Source organism: Aspergillus chevalieri, chromosome 6 (assembly GCF_016861735.1).
Source record: "Aspergillus chevalieri M1 DNA, chromosome 6, nearly complete sequence".
NCBI classification, from domain to species: domain Eukaryota; kingdom Fungi; phylum Ascomycota; class Eurotiomycetes; order Eurotiales; family Aspergillaceae; genus Aspergillus; species Aspergillus chevalieri.
The window spans coordinates 1,942,773-1,961,025 of NC_057367.1; the positions used below are offsets into that span (position 1 = coordinate 1,942,773).

Here is an 18,253-nt window from a genome sequence, read left to right on the forward strand (position 1 = left end):
CAGTAGCTGAGAGTTTAACTATACATACCCTATGTACAAAGCCTTGTTCTTCAAAACGCCAAAAATATGCTTGAGACATGAGATATACAATACACGCTTTTATACAACCCATTAAACACCCAAGTCAAACCGAAAAAATCGTATCACAGAAGAGACCTACTCTCCTCCCCCAACGGCGTCCCAAGATCAACATCCGAAGCACCCATCTCACCAGCAACACTCAAAACCTGACCTTCCACCTGACTCTGCTCGCCCATACGCCCCATAACAATTCGCAGCAAATCAGCCATGATCTCCAGTTGACACTCGTTGTGTTCGTGCGGGTCCATGTTCGAGAGACTCAGACCCTTCTCCTCAAGCTCAGCGGCTTTCCGTTGACTAAGGATATCGACGAGGCGCTGGACTTGACTTATATTTTCTCTACTGCGCGGTGTGCTCGACAGGCGGCGGAGACGGCGTTTGGGTGTGTCGGCTGGTACGCTGGCTAGACGGGAGACTTGGAGGATGATCAGACGTGCTGTTATGTCATCGGGGTAGACGTTGAAGATTGTTCGGAGAGTATGCATGGCCACTAGCGTGCCGGGAAGATCCTTGGAGAAGCAGAAGCAGCGGATGATTTGGTTGTAGAAATCTTTGGAAAATTCATCCTGCGTCGTGGATTTGGCGCGTGGTGAGAGGCTGGTGTACCATGCGACCATTTCTGCGAAGAGCTGGCGGGCGGTTGGGAAGTTTGTTTCGAATGCCGTGCGGCCGCGGTCGTATTGAAGCTTTCCGCAGTCCCAGAGGCAGGCGTAGGTTTCTAGATCGGGTTGGATGGTGGCGGACATGGTTCGGAACTTGTGCCAGAGGGAACGGAGGTCCTGTCTTCGTAGCTCCGCGTATAGCAGGTGGTTCATGAAGTACGAATTCGGTTTGATTCGTGAGTCCTCCAGACGTTTGATCAGGTAGTCCGTCATGTCGTTGTCGCCTTTGCGGGTGTAGTGAAGGAGAAGGATCGAGAATGTCTCGATGTTGCCCGGTGGCACTGTTCGTTGCATCCATTTGGGTACACGGATCCGAGGATCCGTCTGCTGGCCCAACGATAACCGCGGTGCCTGTCCGGGAGTTCCCTCACGATCCCATACTAGATCAATCCGTTGTTGGATCATGGCCCATGCTAAGCTCTCAGCTCTTGTCCTAGCTGATGGGCTTCCATCGCGGAGCCAGGCTGCCATGAGACCGTTGAGGTGTTTTGAATCCGGCTTCACGCCTCGTTCGTACATCAGTTCGATGACTGATGCCGCGGAGTCCACTTCTCCCATACCGATGAGTTTCTTTATCCAACTGGCGTAGAAAAAGCGATTTTGGAACCGTCGAGGTATCAAGGTCAATGTAGACAGTGACACTCTGTTGACTTGTCGCTCATTAATGCTGGATGCATGCAAGTTGCCTGCAAATCCTATGGCAGCTTTGTACAGTGCAGTCGAATCGTCTGCTGGATCTTTGCCCGTCACCATCATATCCTTGAAGACAGCGATAGCAAGCTCAAATCGACCTGCCTTGAGAAGACCAATGCTGATATGATCGTAGTCTTCCATGGTCATATCAGGGCCGAGGAAAATCTTTAGCTGCAAGTATAGCGTCCAAGCTTTTATCCCCGCTTCCTTCTCAGGCTGTCGTCCCCAAGCCACGATAACGGGTTTGAGAATGCGAGGCTGGCGAGTCTGATCATTTGCCAGAAAAGCCAAAGCAATGTCCTGGGCCCTTTGAGGGTTATCCTCCGCTGCGAAAAGACGCACCCCGAGTTTCCAGTATGCTTCCAAATCCTCCTTCCGCTGGCTCAGCTCATTCTGGTATGTCTCCCACTGGTCCAAGGCCTGATTCGTTTTGCCACTCTCGTGAAGCGATGTGATATATGAAATAGTATGAGGGGTAGTCATGTTCTTTCCGGTTATCGCTGCATCTTCGGCCAAAGCCTGCAAATGCGCTGCTCGCGTATCTTTCGCGATCTGACCAGAGACCTGGGAATCCCATACTAAATACCTAGCTTCCTCCGGCATCGCCTCTAAGAATCCCGGAACCACTTGTTTGCAACGGCGGTACCATTTCCATAACTCCTGTCTCAACGGTTCGTTTGATTTGTTGTGCGCGAACTGCTGTAGGCGTTCATTGAATCTATCGACATAGGAATGACTCTCTTCATCGGGCAGCATCACCTCATAAGGCCTTGTGACTACTGGCTTTTCGTCCTCGCCGTCTTCCCTGTGCGCTTGCCAATTTTCTTCCTCCTCCGCAAATCCCTCAAACTCTTCCCGCAATATCTCATCCAATTCATCGTCGAATACTTGGTCAAGTCCACCGTCGGTATCTTGTTGGCCTCTTTGCACCGCATGTTTCCGTAACGCCTCAAGAGCAATGACCCGGTCCTTGTCGGGCAAGCTCTTCATAAACTCGCTATTGGGACCAAAGGGACCCTCTTCTAGGATCCGCAGTTCCTGTTTAACCCTAGAGAGCTTCTCTTCCACTTCCTCCCGCTCGACGTTCTCTTCCGCCTCGGGGTTAACTTTCCTCCTTGTCTTGCTTCCCGGGGTAACTTGCTCGTAGAAGCGAACCTTATCGTCAGGGCCGCCATAGTGAACAGAGCGCCGTGTTATGACCGGAGGTGTCCGTGGCAAAGGAAGAGATGGAATCGACGAGCTTCTGCGGGTCACGTGTTGATACCACCGAGCTCCTTGAGCGGCTTGGCGGAGCATAAGTGCGATTTATATCATCGGACGGTATGCAATGTAAAGGGTTTGGAATAGCGAGGCAAAAGCTGTCAGTAAAGTTGCTCAAGTATGAACGCAGAGCTCCGCGGCGAAAAACCAATTACGACCAAATCGGGTTTAGCGCCAGAACGCGCCGATTCCGCCAAAGCGTCCAGAACTGCAAAAGATCAACAACCGACTCAAGCAATTCATACAAGATAATGGACCCCGATTTCTTAGAGACTGAGGCGCCGGACTCGTCCCGGGACGGTTTGAATACTCAGGTATGTTATTGGTACGAAACACATGGAAAGACGCGCCTGATAACAGTTCAAAGGGTGTGTACATCTACCGACCTGCGAAACCGAACAAACCCCAGAACGAACGGCCTTCAAAAAGACGAAAGGTCGAATCGGATGGTCAGGAGAGGCAGGATAAGAAACCTCAAGGGACCCAGGCGTGCCCTTTCGTGCCGCTTTTGAACGGAGAAGAGAGCGCATCCTCGGTCGATTTGAGATATAACGCCTACCAACGATTGTGGTCCAAACAGGAGGCAAAGATTCAGGTTTGTGGGAGGTTCAAGATGGCTCACACTGTGGATGCATATCTGACTCTGATGCAGGAGGTACTCGAGGATGTCGACTCCAAGATACTCGAGGAAGTGTCGAGTTTCGTCAAGGAGTCCTCGGCTCAAGTGTAAGCAAACGCGCCTATTCAGAGTTGGCCTGGGACTGATTCTAACGACAAATTTAGATATGATGGCTGCATACCCTCCGCATTGATGACCGTCGGGTCCAACGTTTCTTCCCTCGGCCGACTTTTGGCGCGACTCAACGAGAGATTGATAACAGGTGGAGAGGGAGGTGTGGTCGTATTGGAATCTGGCGATGCGCCCAACATTAAGACGACATTGAAGAATATTATTCGTGGGGCTGTTACAAATACCGAAGGGAATGATGGCTATCAGAATTTCCTCACTGACCGTGAGGTAGGATTGCCTTTGTTAGGAAGCGCTACAACTTGAGACTAATACTGAATCCAGGGGCCGAGGTTACTCGCATACGATCTTGACCTACTTAGCGACTATGTGCAACGGAAAGGGGCGACCAAATTGGTTCTCGCTTTTCGAGATAGCGAGGCTTTTGACCCTAACTTATTGACGGACCTTCTGTCACTACTGAGGTGAGTCCCACTTCCATCGCCATGGGTCAATTTATACTAATTAGCTTTAGTTCGTGGCTTGATCGGATACCGTTTACCTTGCTATTTGGTATCTCAACATCAGTCGAACTCTTCGAAGGGAGACTCCCAAGATCTAGCGTTGCGCTACTTAGGGGCAAATACTTTGAGCTCCATGAAGCGAGCAACTGTGTGGATCGTATATACGAGAAGCTACAGGCTGAAACGGACGGAGAGTTCTGGCTAGGGCGCAACATTACCGGTGTTTTATTTGAACGGACGAGCGACTACTTCCATACTCCTGAGGCGTTTTGTCGAACAGTAAAGGTATGCTAGCGCTTTATTCGTTTTATCTGCTTCAACTTGACACCTTATAGTATGCGTACATGTCCCATTTCTTTGCGAATCCGCTGGCAGTTATGTTCTCAAGAGACTTTGCTGGATTGCCTCATGGGAAGCTCTGCCAGACGATCAGAAATTTACCATCTTTCAGAAGGTAAGTGTCTATATGTCAAGTCTCCGGTCTGGAAATCTTAGCTGATTGTTTAGGTTCTGTGAGGATCTAGTCGAAGACGGCCATCCCAAGCAAGTGCGGAACTTGCTAGAGAATGACGCATACCTGTTTCAAGAATGCTCGAGATACCTTGAGACAGGGCAACAGCAAATGCGAAACATCTTCGTAGCGGTGAAAATGACCCATGCCTTCCTGAAGCACCTCAATCTCAGCAAGAAAACCGGAGTATCGGACATTTCAATCCTTGCTCTCTCCGGGGAATTGCATGATTCGCAGATCGTGGGAGACATTTTAAATACGATGAAAACGCTCGACTCGGATGGCCTCAAAGGCTTACTCGCGACAGTTCCGGAAACACTGGCAGATAATCCTCAATTGCGCGAAGTCCAAGCAGACTTCGAGGCTTTGTTAAAAGCATATCCAAGTTCAGGGCCTCTGCGGAGTGGATATGACAGCCGGAATTCCATCACAAAAGCCACCGTCGTCCAGCAGCGAGTTCAGGTGACAAAGAGCAAAGCTAAACAACCCAAGCAGAATGTTGAATACACGCAGATCCTCGACCGCTTCCATGCCACGCTCCAAGCATATTTCGCAGGTGCCTTGGTGAAACCGCAGGACTTATTCCTGTACGAACTGTTCCTCCTTGACATGAAGAATCCCTTGAAAGACACCTTTGCACCCAGACCACGGTTCGCAATCGAACGGGCATTGTCTAGTCCTTTCGATTACTTGATGTCCACGTCGGACACGTCGGAGAACAGACTCTCCGCGAAACAGCCCGCGACGGCCATTTTATATCAGCTCTACCTCGAATCCGGGGCTATTGTGAATGCACATGATCTTTGGAGTGCGTTCTACGCCGTGTTTGAAAGTGACCAGGGAGATAAGTGCGATGAACGAGTAATCATGGCACTCTTTTACAGAGCGTTGTCCGAGTTGAAGGCGCTTGGCGTGGTCAAGAATAGCCGGAAGAAGGTGGACCATATTGCCAAAACATCATGGGCGGGATTGTAAGTTTAGTTTTTGTACATTAGATGCTATAATTTACTTTTGAACAAAGGGTATCATAAGAAATGCGCACGCAAATGCTGTCATCGAGTCCGTCATCTCAACTGCTCTGAAGAGGAAGCTGTATTATGTCCTCATTCCCAAGTGGATGTTCTCCGTCACTCAAAACCATGGCTTCCCTCCGGCGCCTTCGCACAGCTTGTTCTTCTGCAGTTCCTTCACGCACCCGTGGCCCAGAGTATCGACTCGACCCAGCTGTATCTTCTCCATCAATCATCCACACATCGCTATCGACATCGTCATCATCATCGTTCTCTTCCATCATACTGCCCATCAGGCCATGTTTCCGTAATTGCTTTTTCCCATCCGGGTGAGAAGAGAGTATGCCGAATATCGAGCTCATGACTGGGTCATCCGTCCACCAAGATTTCATAAGAATCACCACATCCTGTCGCCGCGACGGTTCGGCCAGTGCGCATGGAAACGGGTATTTCGTTAGCCACCGGCTAAGTACTCCGGCTTCCAATGCGGCGGGTATGTCTTCTTGCAGGACAGCATTGAGTATGCTTAGGGCTTTCTTTTCGCCTAGCGGTCTCGTTTTCGGAAGGATGGGTGACACCGTAGTACAGGTTTCTTCGGTATGTTCCTCGAGGAAATTGCAGAGACAGTCGACAATAGCCGTGTACGTGGGAGGGTCTTTCAATCGGACACACACGGAGGTTCGAGAAACTGAATGGACTGTATTAGAACAAGTCAAATAGGTCACTAGCGGAAGCCATACGTGCTCGATTGGATACCAGAAACCACATGGCATTGAGTGCTTTACCGCGCCGCTTGTGGTCTTTGCTCGCAACGTCTTCTAAAAGCAAATCTCGGGTTTGACCTTTCGTAGCTCGTTCAGAAATGATGCGCAATGCCCTTGAGAAAGATCAGCCCCAACGTAACGCATAAAAACATCTATATCTGACTAGCGTACGCCGCACGAAGGTCATAGCTTGTACTCTCGGAGAGCTTTAGAAGTGTGTCTAATTTGAGGACTAAAGATGTATTAGCTGGACAATGTAATGACCCTGCGAGATTCAGTCTGTCCCGACCATCTTCCGTGCCTTCATTAATCATCTTATCTTCTTTCTCGACATGCTTGATCTCTGTTAGATCATGCACCCGACGGAGATCTGTTGCGATTCCGCGGACGGCAAAGAATAACGAGACGCCTGCTACGGTCAGCAACTGTTCTGAGCATTCCTAGCGGATATATATACCAAGGCATAGCCATAGCAGCTTATCGCTTGATTGAAAAGACATCTTTATTCCCGCATAGGATCTTAAACTGGTCGCATGCAACACAAACAATTCGAAATGATGCTCGGAAGGCGGCGAGTCCCCGCATTACACCGGCAGAATTCTATCCGCATGGGCGGTGAGCACAATTTTTATTTTCTCAGACGATCAAAAAATTCAAACCAGCCTCAACGTCAACGTCGCAAAGGTCAATCATGCCGCCTTCGCAGTTGAAACAGCTCAAGGCCTCTCTACGAGACAGTGGGGTGCTGGGTCCCCAACAGTCGAAGAAGCAAAAGAAGCAGAATGTGAAGAGTGGTGCCAGTGCGCAGAATCGAAACCAGCGCGAAGCGGCATTGCAAGCTATCAGAGACCGTTTCAATCCTTTCGAAGTCAAAGCGACGACAAAGAACGTCAAGTTTGATTACACCAGCCGCGACGGGGGCGCAAATGCGTCCAAGGCGACGGCCAGGCCCGGCGTTACCAAGTCGCTAGGCGAGGAAAGAGTGAGTTTGGTCCGAAGTGACGACGCAGTAATGGTGATCTGACATTCTTTGTTTTATAGCGTCGCGCTACTCTTCTGCGTGAAATGGATCGGAGAAACAAAGTCGGTGGTATTCTGGATCGCCGTTTCGGTGAAAACGACCCAACGATGACGCCCGAAGAGAGAGCGGCCGAGCGATTTGCCAGGGAAAGCCAGAAGAAAGCGCGCAAAGAGTCCATGTTCAACTTGGAAGACGAGGATGAGGGAGAGTTCACCCTTACACACAAGGGCCAATCTCTTACCTTAGACAACGAGCAGCAAGACGACTTTGAGGGGTTTGATGATAATGATATGGGATCGCAGGATGGTCTATCCGACTCGGAAACCGCACGAAAGAGGAAGCGCGTTTTTGTCGAAGGTGAACCTGTGGTAGATGGGGCGGAAGGAGAGCAGCTGCCAGAGCGAAAGAAATCGAAGCATGAGGTCATGAAAGAAGTCATTGCCAAGTCGAAGTTCCACAAGGCCGAACGGCAGCAGATCAAGGAAGACGATGCCGACCTGCGTGAAGAATTAGACAAGGGTCTCCCTGATCTCTTCGAAATGCTGAGGGGCGTGAAGCCGCCACCAAAGCCAGAGCCTCCGAAGGACGATTTCTCGTCAATGAACCCCGAACGTGCGGCTGTATTAGAGGGCATTTCTCAACAGAATCACGAGAAAGAGTACGACCAGCGCTTGAAACAATTGACTTTCGACAAGCGGTCCCAGCCAACGGATCGTACTAAAACAGCCGAGGAGAAGATTGCTGAAGAAGCTGAGAGGCTCAAGAAACTCGAGGAAGATCGAGTTCGGAGAATGCGCGGTGAGCAACCGAGTGAATCTGAGAATACGGAAGATGAGCAGTCAGATGATGAGGAGGAGGATTCCGATGAAGAATCAATTCCCGACGACGCGAAAGCTTTTGGATTGCAACATCCTACGAATGAGACCCACACTCGTCCCGATATGGGAGTCGAAGACGAGGACGATTTCATTATCGATGATGATCTCGTTGAGACCAGGTCCAATGCCAGCTTGGAGATTGGGGACAGTGACATTGAGGGTTTTGAGGGAGAGTCCGAGGAAGAGTCCGAGGAAGAAGAAGAGGAGGATGAGCTCATCAATGGGCTCACCTTTCCTGGGGGCCGGTCTGAAGAGGCTTCAGCTCCTGCCGATAGCGCACAAGCAAACGAGAAACTGGCATACACGTATCCTTGTCCCGAGGACCATGAGAGTTTCTTACACACTATCAAGGACGTACCGGTGATAGATCTCCCGACGGTTGTTCAGCGAATTCGTGCGCTACATCATCCCCGTCTTCACAGCGACAACAAGCGAAGATTAGGCCGGTTCGCAGAGGTCCTCATCCAACACGTCTCGTACATGGCAGAACAACCCGAACATCCTCCTTTCGCCATCCTGGAAAATATTCTTCGACACATCCACTCGCTGGCCAAGAGTCATCCGGAGAATGTCAGCATGGCTTTCAGGGCTCGTCTCCGCAAACTGGCCACCGAGCGGCCGCTGAATCTCTCCCCAAGCGACCTGGTCATTTTGACAGGCATTGCAGCGATCTTCCCAACATCAGACCACTTCCATGCCATTGTGACGCCAGCTCATCTGTGTATTGCGCGGTACCTTGGACAGGGAGCTATCAACTCGCTCTCTGACTTTGCTACAGGTGCCTACGCAGCCAGTGTGTTCCTGCAGTACCAGGCTATTTCGAAACGATACATGCCCGAATTCATCAACTACGTCCTGAACGCACTCTACAACCTTTCCCCCCAGGAGCCCAGAAAGCCCTTTGGCTTCTTCCCCATCAGAAAGCCCGAGCAATCCGTGGCCCTCACAACAAAATCCAAGAAAGCCACCCCCCGAAAACTCCGCTTTTGGGACGTCACAGGCCCCGAATCCGGCAAGGAAGAAGAACTCAAACTATCCCTTCTAACCACCTTCGTAAACCTCCTCTCCACCGCCTCCGACCTCTGGACCGGCCAATCCGCCTACACCGAGATCTTCGAACCCGCACAAGCCGTCCTCAACCAACTCCGCAAATGCACCACCTCCTCAGCCCCCGCAATCCAAGTCTCCCTACAATCCACCCTCGACAAGATCTCCTCCCACCTCTCAGACTCCCGTCTCTCTCGCCGCCCGCTCCTCCTCCACAACCACAAGCCGCTTGCCATCAAGACTGCTATCCCGAAGTTCGAGGAGAACTTCAACCCGGACAAGCACTACGATCCGGACCGCGAGCGCGCGGAGGCCAGCCGTCTGCGTACCGAGTACAAGCGCGAGCGGAAGGGCGCTATGCGCGAACTGCGCAAGGATGCGAACTTTGTTGCGAGGGAGCAGTTGCGCGAGAAGAAGGAGAAGGATGCAGAGTACGAGAAGAAGTACAAGAGGCTTGTCGCGGAGGTGCAGAACGAGGAGGGGAGAGCGGCCAACGAGTACGAGAGGGAGAAGAGAGCGCGGCAGGGGAAGTCTTAATTGGTTTTTGGAAACGTTGGTTTGTGTCTTATATTGGGATTCCTTCACTGCTGTACATATATACATTCAAGCTGTACTCAAAAGAACTTGTTTATTCAATCGACATAACTCGCATGCTCAAAATATATATACCAAGCCCATAATGCAAGATCACTGCCACAAAGCCTCCCCAATGCTCACCAAATAATCACATTTCTCCCGCTGTCTTGTAGAAACAGTCTCCATTTTGGTATGGCCAGTGCGTATATACAACCGCTGATGTCCATTACCACTGTTCCAGCCCTTCCACTCAGGACTCCCCGATTGCCGATGCTTATTCGGATCAAAGCTTCTAATAAAACTAGTCCAATACCCTTGCACAACTGGGACAATCGGCGCATTTGACGTTCGGTACGAAGCCGGTGCGCTACCCGATACGTAATCAGGGCCAAAGACAGCGTTGATATCAACTGTATGCGGAACACCCACGCCAGACTTGATAGTATCCGGATCTTGCACGTCGTACTTGTAGTACCAGCTTGGGGCACCAGCCTTGGCGAAGATAGTGGACATGTCCATCCCCGGACAGGTGTAGCGCATGTCACCGTAGGCGTTGCTGGCGGGACGCCAGTAGGGACCGGAGTTTGGGAAGTCTTGTGTTCGGTTTGGTTGGAGATATAGCTCGTTGATCTTGGCGAGGTGTTCGAGTTTGACTTGGGGGAATTGGCTTTGGATGAAGGTATCCGCGTCGCCGACGTCGGATGTGTTCTTGGGTACGAATGCGGTGCCCTCGTTTGTGACGTCGCCGAAGATCACTGGGACTTTGATAAAGTGGCCCTGGTGGAAGAGACGGTAGGTAAGATCTGGGACCAGGTCGTTGTCGATGGTCGGTCCGTACATGTAAAGCGGGGCATTCTGGGCATTAGGGAGAGGAGTGTTGATGTTCTCGCGCTGCAGGTCTGCGATGTCCAAGTTGCGTAGACATGCTAGGGTATCGTTGTGGCTGGCGCAACCGGTTCGGATGGCAAGGTTGTCGTAGGTGAATTGGTTTTGTTCTACATTGCGCATGCTGGCGAAACTTGTCGCGTCTATGGCAGCACCGTGGAATAGACCGTCGTTTCTTCCACCGTACGCTCCGAGGAGCAGGTTGATAGAGGCAGCTCCTGCACTGGCACCTCCTAGGACGACGTGTTTTGGGTCGCCTCCGAACTATGATGGTTAGTATTTAATCGCTCAAGTACGTCAGGTAGACATACTTTGCTGATATGCTTCTGCACCCACTCGAGAGCCTTGATCTGATCTTTTAAACCATTGTTGATACTCCCTCCTTTCTTAATTTCTTCCCCGGCTAAGAACCCATATGGACCAACGCGATAGTTGATAGTGACCACCACGATGCCTTTGTCCGCTGCTTGGATCAGCCCGGTCCCATTATAATTTGGACCTGCAAGACTGTTGAAACCACCACCTTGGATCCAGACGAAAACTGGCAGCTTTGTGGTATTCCTAGTCTGAGCAGGAGCATAGACATCTAAGTAGAGACAGTCTTCTGAGGTGCCGCTAGGAACGGGGTATGATTCAGTTGGGATACAAATAGGGCCGTGCTGCAAGCCAGTCAGCACCAGATTTATGCAAATAGATAAAAAGGAAATATATTTACCTCATTAGCAGATTGTACTCCATCCTTCTTTTCCGGATCTTGAGGAGCCGCAAACCGCAAGTTTCCTACTGGGGGAGCAGCATATCGAATCCCCAGCCATTCAACGGTGCCATTCGAAGGCGACTGGCCACGATACTTTGCATAACCCAAGTCAACTACAGTATCCAACGCTGACACAAGCGAAGCAAGGCAAAAAAGAGCGAAAAATCGCCCGGAAAATGACATGGTAGCCATCGACAACCGAATTCGGCACTGTTCTTCAACCCCTCGGTGAGGCACGCGACATGACAGCAAAGGAATGCAGCATATTTAATATATACTCCGGACTCCGCCCTTGATTAGGCTCATTGCCCCCTTCTGCAACCCTGGCTTCGGCGGATTTCGAGTCTGCCTCATGGTGCAGGGTGCTCGTATCCTGCAGATCGTATGCAGTGAGATCGGGGCGTAGTCCGAGACTCGTAGTTATCACTTTGACATCAGCATAGCTCTGCTGTGTCGATTAGTCAGTGTTGTACCACTGAAGGGAGTACTTGGTTCAAATATTGTGTTGATTTAGGGGATATTTCAATAGTATGGTTCAAGGTTCGTAGTTGAAGAAAAGCTATGAAGATAACGATAAGGTGATGCGGACTATCTCCGCAATGAATTCATCCGATCTATCCAATTCATCCACTTCACTTCTCATCAATTCGCGGTTACTGAACACTAAGCACTGAATAACCGATAATGCCACCTTCAGAAGATGAAGAAGAGGACTATATGTCCATGGTCATCGAAGAACCCAAGCAGAAAGAAACCTTCACTCAAAAAAAGCGCCGGCAGCAACGCGAGGTACTTCCACCACCATCCCTACGCCACAGTCTCCCCAAGTACACAATATCTAATCTATATTACTGAATAGGCCGAAACACGCGCAAAAGTCCCCTCCAAAGCCGAACGCGCAGCCCAAGAAGCCGCCCGCCGCGATGCCGCCCTCATGACCAACACCCTCGACCCCTCGAACAAGGGATTCCAGATGATGGCCAAGCTCGGTTTCAAGCCTGGCCAGGCATTGGGAAAGCAAACACCACCGCCATCAGAGAAGCCACATGGCCAGGACGCAGCGGCAAGAGTGCGCGACGACAAGCGAACCGAGCCGCTGAATTTGGTGTTCAAGGAAGATCGTGGGGGCATTGGGCTGGATAATGAGAAGAAGCGCAAGATCAAAGAGGAGGCGGAAGAGGCGATGAAGAAGGTTAAGCATGAGGAGGGCGATTATCGGGATCGGGTGCGAGTCGAGCGCGAGACGAGACGGGCTGAGGCGCAATTCCATGCGGCGCAAAAGGTTGCAGAGAGGTTAGATACTGAGGCAGAGGAAGGGGAATGGGATAATGGTGAGAAGGATTGCGGTGACGACAAAAACGAGGAGGAAGCAGACTACAGAGGCGACAACGAAGAAAAAGAAAAGAAGACCAAGACGCAGAAGAAAGTCAAACCAACCTCCCAAATTAACCTCCTCTACCGCGGCCTCGTCCGCCAACGTGAAGAAAGAGAGCGCAACCTTCACCTCCGGCACGCCCTCCAAACCTCCCTTCCATCATCTTTCTTCCCCGACCCGAAATTACCCGGCTACGACGACCCAACCCTCGAGCGCGAAGACCGCGAGGCAACTGATCCGCAAGCGCGCGGGGAAGGATACGCAAGCAGTGTTCTCGAACAAGATGTGGAGGAGGAGGATCCAGAACTAGATGAGTTTAATGCGCTCGAGCCGCAGGAACGGCTCCATAAGCTGGTCTTGTATCTGCGAGAGAAGCATTGGTATTGCTTCTGGTGTAAATGTCGCTATGATGATGAGACCATGGAGGGATGTCCGGGATTGACGGAGGAGGATCACGATTGATGCATTTTTTTTTTTCTACTACCGTTACCGATAGATCGGGATATCAAGCATGACATTAAAAAGCATATCACAACATAAATACACACACCACGACAACATGGCAAAAGAAGAGACAGTCTTATGTACATTCAGTGTCCACCATATCCCAAAGCCGTAAAATCAATCGCGTATTTGTGAGAAATGAAAGAAAAGAAAGGGGGCAGATCAGATGAACCCAACCCGAAGATAGCTGCATATCAGACGCAGATAATAAGCAAGGGGGAAAGAAACAAAGAGCAAATTGCAAACGATGTTAAAAGAGATCAACTCTGAATCATACCCAAAAGTTCATCCAACGATCTCCTCGAACACTTCTGCAAATTCTGATAACAACCTTCGCAAATCCGGAGACAACAGAACACACACCGATGACGGACCTCCCGATCGAACTTCTGGCAAGTCATACACGGCAACGCATGCCAGACATTCGCCGCAGGAGGCATCGACTTGTGTTCCTGATAGCAGGCGAAATGCAGTTTATTTAACGGCGCCGCGACGGGCTCGTAACCCGGAGGTGTCCAGACATCATCCATATCTGTGTGTTCCACGTCTGGCACCGGTTCCAATCCCGGAGAGATATCCGCGTACATCCGATCGACGGCTTCGGGCTCGGGGTCGGGGATGTAGTCCTCCAGGGGCTCTCCGTCGCTTGTTGCTGTTCGCTGCGATCCGTTGGATGGGGTGCGCTGGACGGGTGGTGGTGGAACCGCAAGATTGCTGTTGCCGTTGCTGTGGCCAACACCGTTGCCATTGCTGTTGCTAACGTTAGGAGTGCTGCGGTTGGCACCCGTGGGCATCGGATACCGGTCAGTCCCAAAGTCAGCCATGGGCGCGGCGTCAAGCCCAAAGTTCAAATCTGTTGCTGAAGCCGCAGGCAGACGCATGGGCGTTGGCGCAGCTTGAGGAGACACGGAGGTAGGCACGGAAGGCAGTTGTTTGTCCGGAGGAGGAGGAGGGAGTGCCTCTGGTAGAGAATCCATCTTCTGCTGGTATTGCTGTTGTTGCTGTGCTTCAGAGCCTTTTTTACCAAAAGACTTGATAGATGAGAAAGATGGGACTCGGAGACCTCTGGGGCGTTTTTCGCTTTCCAGAATCGCCATGATCTGGACCGGATTTTTTTGGTGGTGAGAGAAAAGGAAGAGACCGTGCTGGTAGTCGCGGTGACTATTGGGGCCTGGGTCGTAGTGGGTTCGCAGAGGATTAGTTCCTTGGAACCAACGATCAACGACGACGCAGCCGATGAGGAAGAGAGCGAACAGAGGAGTGAATTTCGACAAAAAGATAGTGAGTAGCAGAAACAACAGCAGCTGAAATTTAGAGGAAGCCGGATGGGGGATGGAAAAACCTGGGAAAGAGTTAATCTCAGTCTCAGAATCACCTCGTGCTGGTCCGCAGTCCATCGCGTTAGTGTCTCTTAGTGTCGCTCACCAATAGATTGACTATCTTAATTTCTTGATCACACCAGATCCTTCTCGCGGGTTTCTGACCGGTCACTACAGGTTATAAAAGAAAGAAGAAAAAAAGTTTGCAATGGCAGCCTATTGCGATGACTTGTATCTTCATCATCGACTTGCGGACAACATACAATGGACAATGCGACAATGCGCTCGAAGATACATCGCGCGATCAATCGATCTCGAATCTCCTTTAATACTAATCAATCAATCTGCGCGCATCCTTCGCAGTGATCCGATCGCCCATCCCATTCAGTCGCGCGCCTGAAACGACCGAAACCAGCCCTCACAGTAGTATGACAGACTACTCCGTACGGAGTACGAAGTACCACAAACACAGCGCAATCTACACAGTACTACTAGTATTTGATACTTCGTGAAATGTCAAATAGTAATATTGCCAGCATTCTCTTAGTAATGCACGGCCCAGACTCGAATCATTTACTCCGATCCAAGTAGAAGAAAGAAAGGAAAAGTCTATTGTACCTTGTTCAGTGTCTCTTGTCCTAGGACATGAATTTTTGAAAAAAAAAAAAAAAAGATTGAATCACAGAAAGGAAAGAAAACAGTAAGAGAGCGTCATTATCGCTTTTCCGCCCAGAATATGTAAACCCCTAGCGCCAACCAACTACCGCCAAGAATGAGAATATGGAAATGAAAGAAAAATGAACGGAAAGAAAAGATGACGGAAATTATGTCGTTTCGGGATTTGGGGTGGTGTTGGTGATCTCAACGGATCGAGTTTCCAGTTCCTTGGGCAACTCTGGTACCGTGACACTCGCCTGCTCTACGCCGGCTGTATTCCCAGCGTCCAAAACCTCCTGGGTCATCGACTTTGGTGCAGCAGCAGGAGCGTCATTCGATCTAGATCCCTCGGGTTGTTGTGATTTTGTCGGCATATGCTCGACATGCTCCGTCGGTTCCCCTGCTTTATCTTCGTCGCCAATGACCTCAGCCAGACTCCGGAAGTTGAACATTTGTTCAGTTGCCTGTTGACTGCCATCGGCGGTTGTCGCATGCTCGTCCGCAGTCGATTCAACGAGCGAAGAGAACGAGGATGATGCACTCGCCATGTTCCGCAGTTGTGATGGCTTTGAGGGCTCCGTGGCCGCGGTCTGATTCGCCAATTGGTCCGTATTGTCTTCAGAAGAAGATGGTGCACCTTCTGCCATCGTGGCCGGTGCAACAGCTGCACTAGAGGAGGCTGCCGTGGCCGTAGCTGTGGCAGGAACAGACGTTGGAGGAGTTGCGCGGTCTACTTCCTTTCCCTTGTCGGTAAACGATTCTTCATCCTCTTCTTCTATGACAGAAGATGAGCTGCTTGCCCCCAGTCTCGCGGCACTTAGCCCAGTGCTACTACCCGCTTCTGTACCCGAGATTCCGCTCTTGCGAATGCTCTTCTCATACTTTTTGGCGTCTTTATTCCTTCGTTTTGCCTCCTTTTTCATCTCCTTCTCTTCCTTCTTGCGCCGGTCTTCTTCGCTGGCCAAACTCAACCGAATCGCCTCCATCATCATCATCTCCTCTAAGTCGTCCAGTCGGCTGCGTCTCGAGCTACCACGCGGTGGTGCTGGGTTATTTTCCTCTTGCGTCTCCATCTCTTGCGCAGGAGCGGGCGGTCTTCGGTCTGTTAGGAAAGCCAGCGCATGCAGTGCCGGAGACCCACGAGTCTCTGGTGCATTACTTGCCCGCCTAAGGCCCCTTCTTCCAAGACTGAAGTTCCGAGAATCACTCCCGTTTTGATTATTCACCAGGTATGCAGCGGTGTGAAGCGCGGTTGCTGCGGCAGATCTCCGGGCAGCGTGCGCTCGAGCATTGGCTAACTTCTGCGCCCAATCGGGTCGAATTTTGTCGGTAGTAACCACAGTTGGGTCGGTCGCTGACAATGACGTAGCACGGCGACGGCCAGTGACTGCTACAGGTGTGCCCGACGAGAGCGACGAGGTAGAAGAAGACATCGGAGAAGCAAGGTTCATGGGCGGACGCGAACCATTTAATTCCGCCGCATAACTGAGTCCTCTGCGGAATTGCGGGGGTATGTAGGTGACACCAAACTCAGGCTGGACACAGAACGGGCAGGCTGCAGGTTCCGATACGAGTTGAGTGTCTGCCGATTCTGCACGGTTGCCTTCCGATTCCTGCGCTGAACTTGGGGCGTTCGGGTCTGGTTCTCCGTGCTCCGGGGGATGGGGATCGGGACGTTTAATCTGAACGAAGCATTCCGAGCATATCGGCTGATCGCAGCACCTTGTCCTGTTCAGATAAGGAGGGTAGTAGAGGAAGCAAATCGGACATTCTGCTGCATCCTTGTAAAGATATGCCTCAAGCGGTTGCCCGTTGACGAATGGATCGGATGGCAGTTGGATTTCCCTCGGCGTAAGATCTGTTTGAGAACCGTGTTTTGTTGACGTCGTGAGCGAAGCTAGCGTCTTGGCCCGAGTCCGGAACAACGGCGAACTAAAAGATCCCGAGGCAATCGGGGAGGTGGGGGATGGGAGGGAATTAGCGGGGTTCGATGATGTCTGGGAGTTGTCCGAGTTGTAGGATTGAGATCGCGATGCGATGGGTACCATCAAATGATGAGCGGCTTTCGAATCGGATGACAGCTCTTTTGCATCCTCCGAGGTGGCCCGGGGAGCAGTCTTGTTTTCCAACTCGGGTGGAATCTCGTCAGGCGCTGGTATCGGTAAACCTCGAGCGGCTGCCATGAGTTGATGTTCTGTCCACGAATCCGAGAAATCATTGAGACCTCTCCAGAACGGGGCGAGCCGTCGCTCAATCTAGATAAACAATGTCAGCGGTTCGATGATTCTTAAGACTGCTCAGAAACTCATTGTAAATTTACCATCAACTGCCGAACCACGGCCTTGTTAAAATCCTCTGTGCCAACATAAACACCTTGGGTGACCAAGAAACCACCATCCACATGCTCCTCTCTCATACTCCGTTCTCGTTCCTTGGCTCGGGCGACCCGTTCTTTTTCCAGCTTACGAGCTTCGCGCTCTTGTCGGGTTTCGCGCCGATATTCCAACGCTACCTCCGGAGGGGGAGCGAATCCCAGCATAGACAAATCGGGCCGACTCGAACGTCCGGACCGAGAACCTTCTGACTGACGCTCGCCATACGGAGATCGTCCACTGGGGTGATGGCTGCGACGATGCGATGGGCCGAGAGAGGCTCGTGCCTCTTTGGTCTGTGAGTTACCCATATCGAAGAGAGGATGTAATGAGAGGGACGAATGATTGTTAGGAATTTGCGGAAAGGTCGAGAGGGACGTAAAGAAAAAGACGAAGACAGTATGCGGGATTAGGCAGAGAGGTACCGCAGTAAGTAGGACGGATATGGTAACACTGCCGGATCAGGCGGAGAGGCGGAGTCGAAGCAGGTTTGCCTCCAGGAGAGCGACGCGGTGACAGTGTAGTGGTCGGAGGAGTCGATCGAATACGCAGAGAGGAAAACAATGTATTGTAAGGATATTGACAGAAGATGCAGATAAGAAAAGAAAGACAAGATATGGACAGAGAAGA

General features: G+C 51.1%; 8 protein-coding genes across 8 annotated transcripts; 3 read left to right on the top strand and 5 right to left on the bottom strand.

Moving 5' to 3' along the window:
• Window positions 1-143: 143 nt before the first annotated feature.
• On the bottom strand, window positions 144-2,732 carry ACHE_60694A (pentatricopeptide repeat protein; the record flags this gene model as incomplete). Its single annotated transcript, XM_043281896.1, has 1 exon — window positions 144-2,732. The coding sequence occupies one exon, from the start codon at window positions 2,730-2,732 to the stop codon at window positions 144-146; it is 2,589 nt and encodes an 862-aa protein (XP_043139330.1).
• Window positions 2,733-2,947: 215 nt separating this feature from the next.
• Window positions 2,948-5,433, top strand: ACHE_60695S (putative origin recognition complex subunit 3; the record flags this gene model as incomplete). Its single annotated transcript, XM_043281898.1, has 8 exons — window positions 2,948-3,010; window positions 3,064-3,291; window positions 3,349-3,422; window positions 3,480-3,714; window positions 3,769-3,908; window positions 3,959-4,232; window positions 4,283-4,401; window positions 4,455-5,433. The coding sequence occupies 8 exons, from the start codon at window positions 2,948-2,950 to the stop codon at window positions 5,431-5,433; spliced, it is 2,112 nt and encodes a 703-aa protein (XP_043139331.1).
• A 94-nt stretch (window positions 5,434-5,527) lies between these two features.
• On the bottom strand, window positions 5,528-6,732 carry ACHE_60696A (uncharacterized protein; the record flags this gene model as incomplete). Its single annotated transcript, XM_043281899.1, has 5 exons — window positions 5,528-6,156; window positions 6,209-6,345; window positions 6,404-6,464; window positions 6,522-6,641; window positions 6,690-6,732. The coding sequence occupies 5 exons, from the start codon at window positions 6,730-6,732 to the stop codon at window positions 5,528-5,530; spliced, it is 990 nt and encodes a 329-aa protein (XP_043139332.1).
• Window positions 6,733-6,923: 191 nt separating this feature from the next.
• NOP14 (snoRNA-binding rRNA-processing protein NOP14) lies at window positions 6,924-9,715 on the top strand (the record flags this gene model as incomplete). Its single annotated transcript, XM_043281900.1, has 2 exons — window positions 6,924-7,214; window positions 7,274-9,715. The coding sequence occupies 2 exons, from the start codon at window positions 6,924-6,926 to the stop codon at window positions 9,713-9,715; spliced, it is 2,733 nt and encodes a 910-aa protein (XP_043139333.1).
• Window positions 9,716-9,865: 150 nt separating this feature from the next.
• Window positions 9,866-11,588, bottom strand: ACHE_60698A (putative triacylglycerol lipase; the record flags this gene model as incomplete). Its single annotated transcript, XM_043281901.1, has 3 exons — window positions 9,866-10,903; window positions 10,951-11,298; window positions 11,355-11,588. 3 exons carry the CDS (start codon window positions 11,586-11,588, stop codon window positions 9,866-9,868), a joined length of 1,620 nt encoding a protein of 539 aa, XP_043139334.1.
• A 492-nt stretch (window positions 11,589-12,080) lies between these two features.
• On the top strand, window positions 12,081-13,233 carry ACHE_60699S (putative G-patch domain protein; the record flags this gene model as incomplete). Its single annotated transcript, XM_043281902.1, has 2 exons — window positions 12,081-12,185; window positions 12,256-13,233. 2 exons carry the CDS (start codon window positions 12,081-12,083, stop codon window positions 13,231-13,233), a joined length of 1,083 nt encoding a protein of 360 aa, XP_043139335.1.
• Window positions 13,234-13,535: 302 nt separating this feature from the next.
• Window positions 13,536-14,372, bottom strand: ACHE_60700A (uncharacterized protein; the record flags this gene model as incomplete). Its single annotated transcript, XM_043281903.1, has 1 exon — window positions 13,536-14,372. The coding sequence occupies one exon, from the start codon at window positions 14,370-14,372 to the stop codon at window positions 13,536-13,538; it is 837 nt and encodes a 278-aa protein (XP_043139336.1).
• A 1,046-nt stretch (window positions 14,373-15,418) lies between these two features.
• Window positions 15,419-17,934, bottom strand: sip5 (Sip5p; the record flags this gene model as incomplete). The annotated part of the gene is made up of 2 exons (XM_043281904.1): window positions 15,419-17,506; window positions 17,572-17,934. 2 exons carry the CDS (start codon window positions 17,932-17,934, stop codon window positions 15,419-15,421), a joined length of 2,451 nt encoding a protein of 816 aa, XP_043139337.1.
• Between the last annotated feature and the right edge of the window lie 319 nt (window positions 17,935-18,253).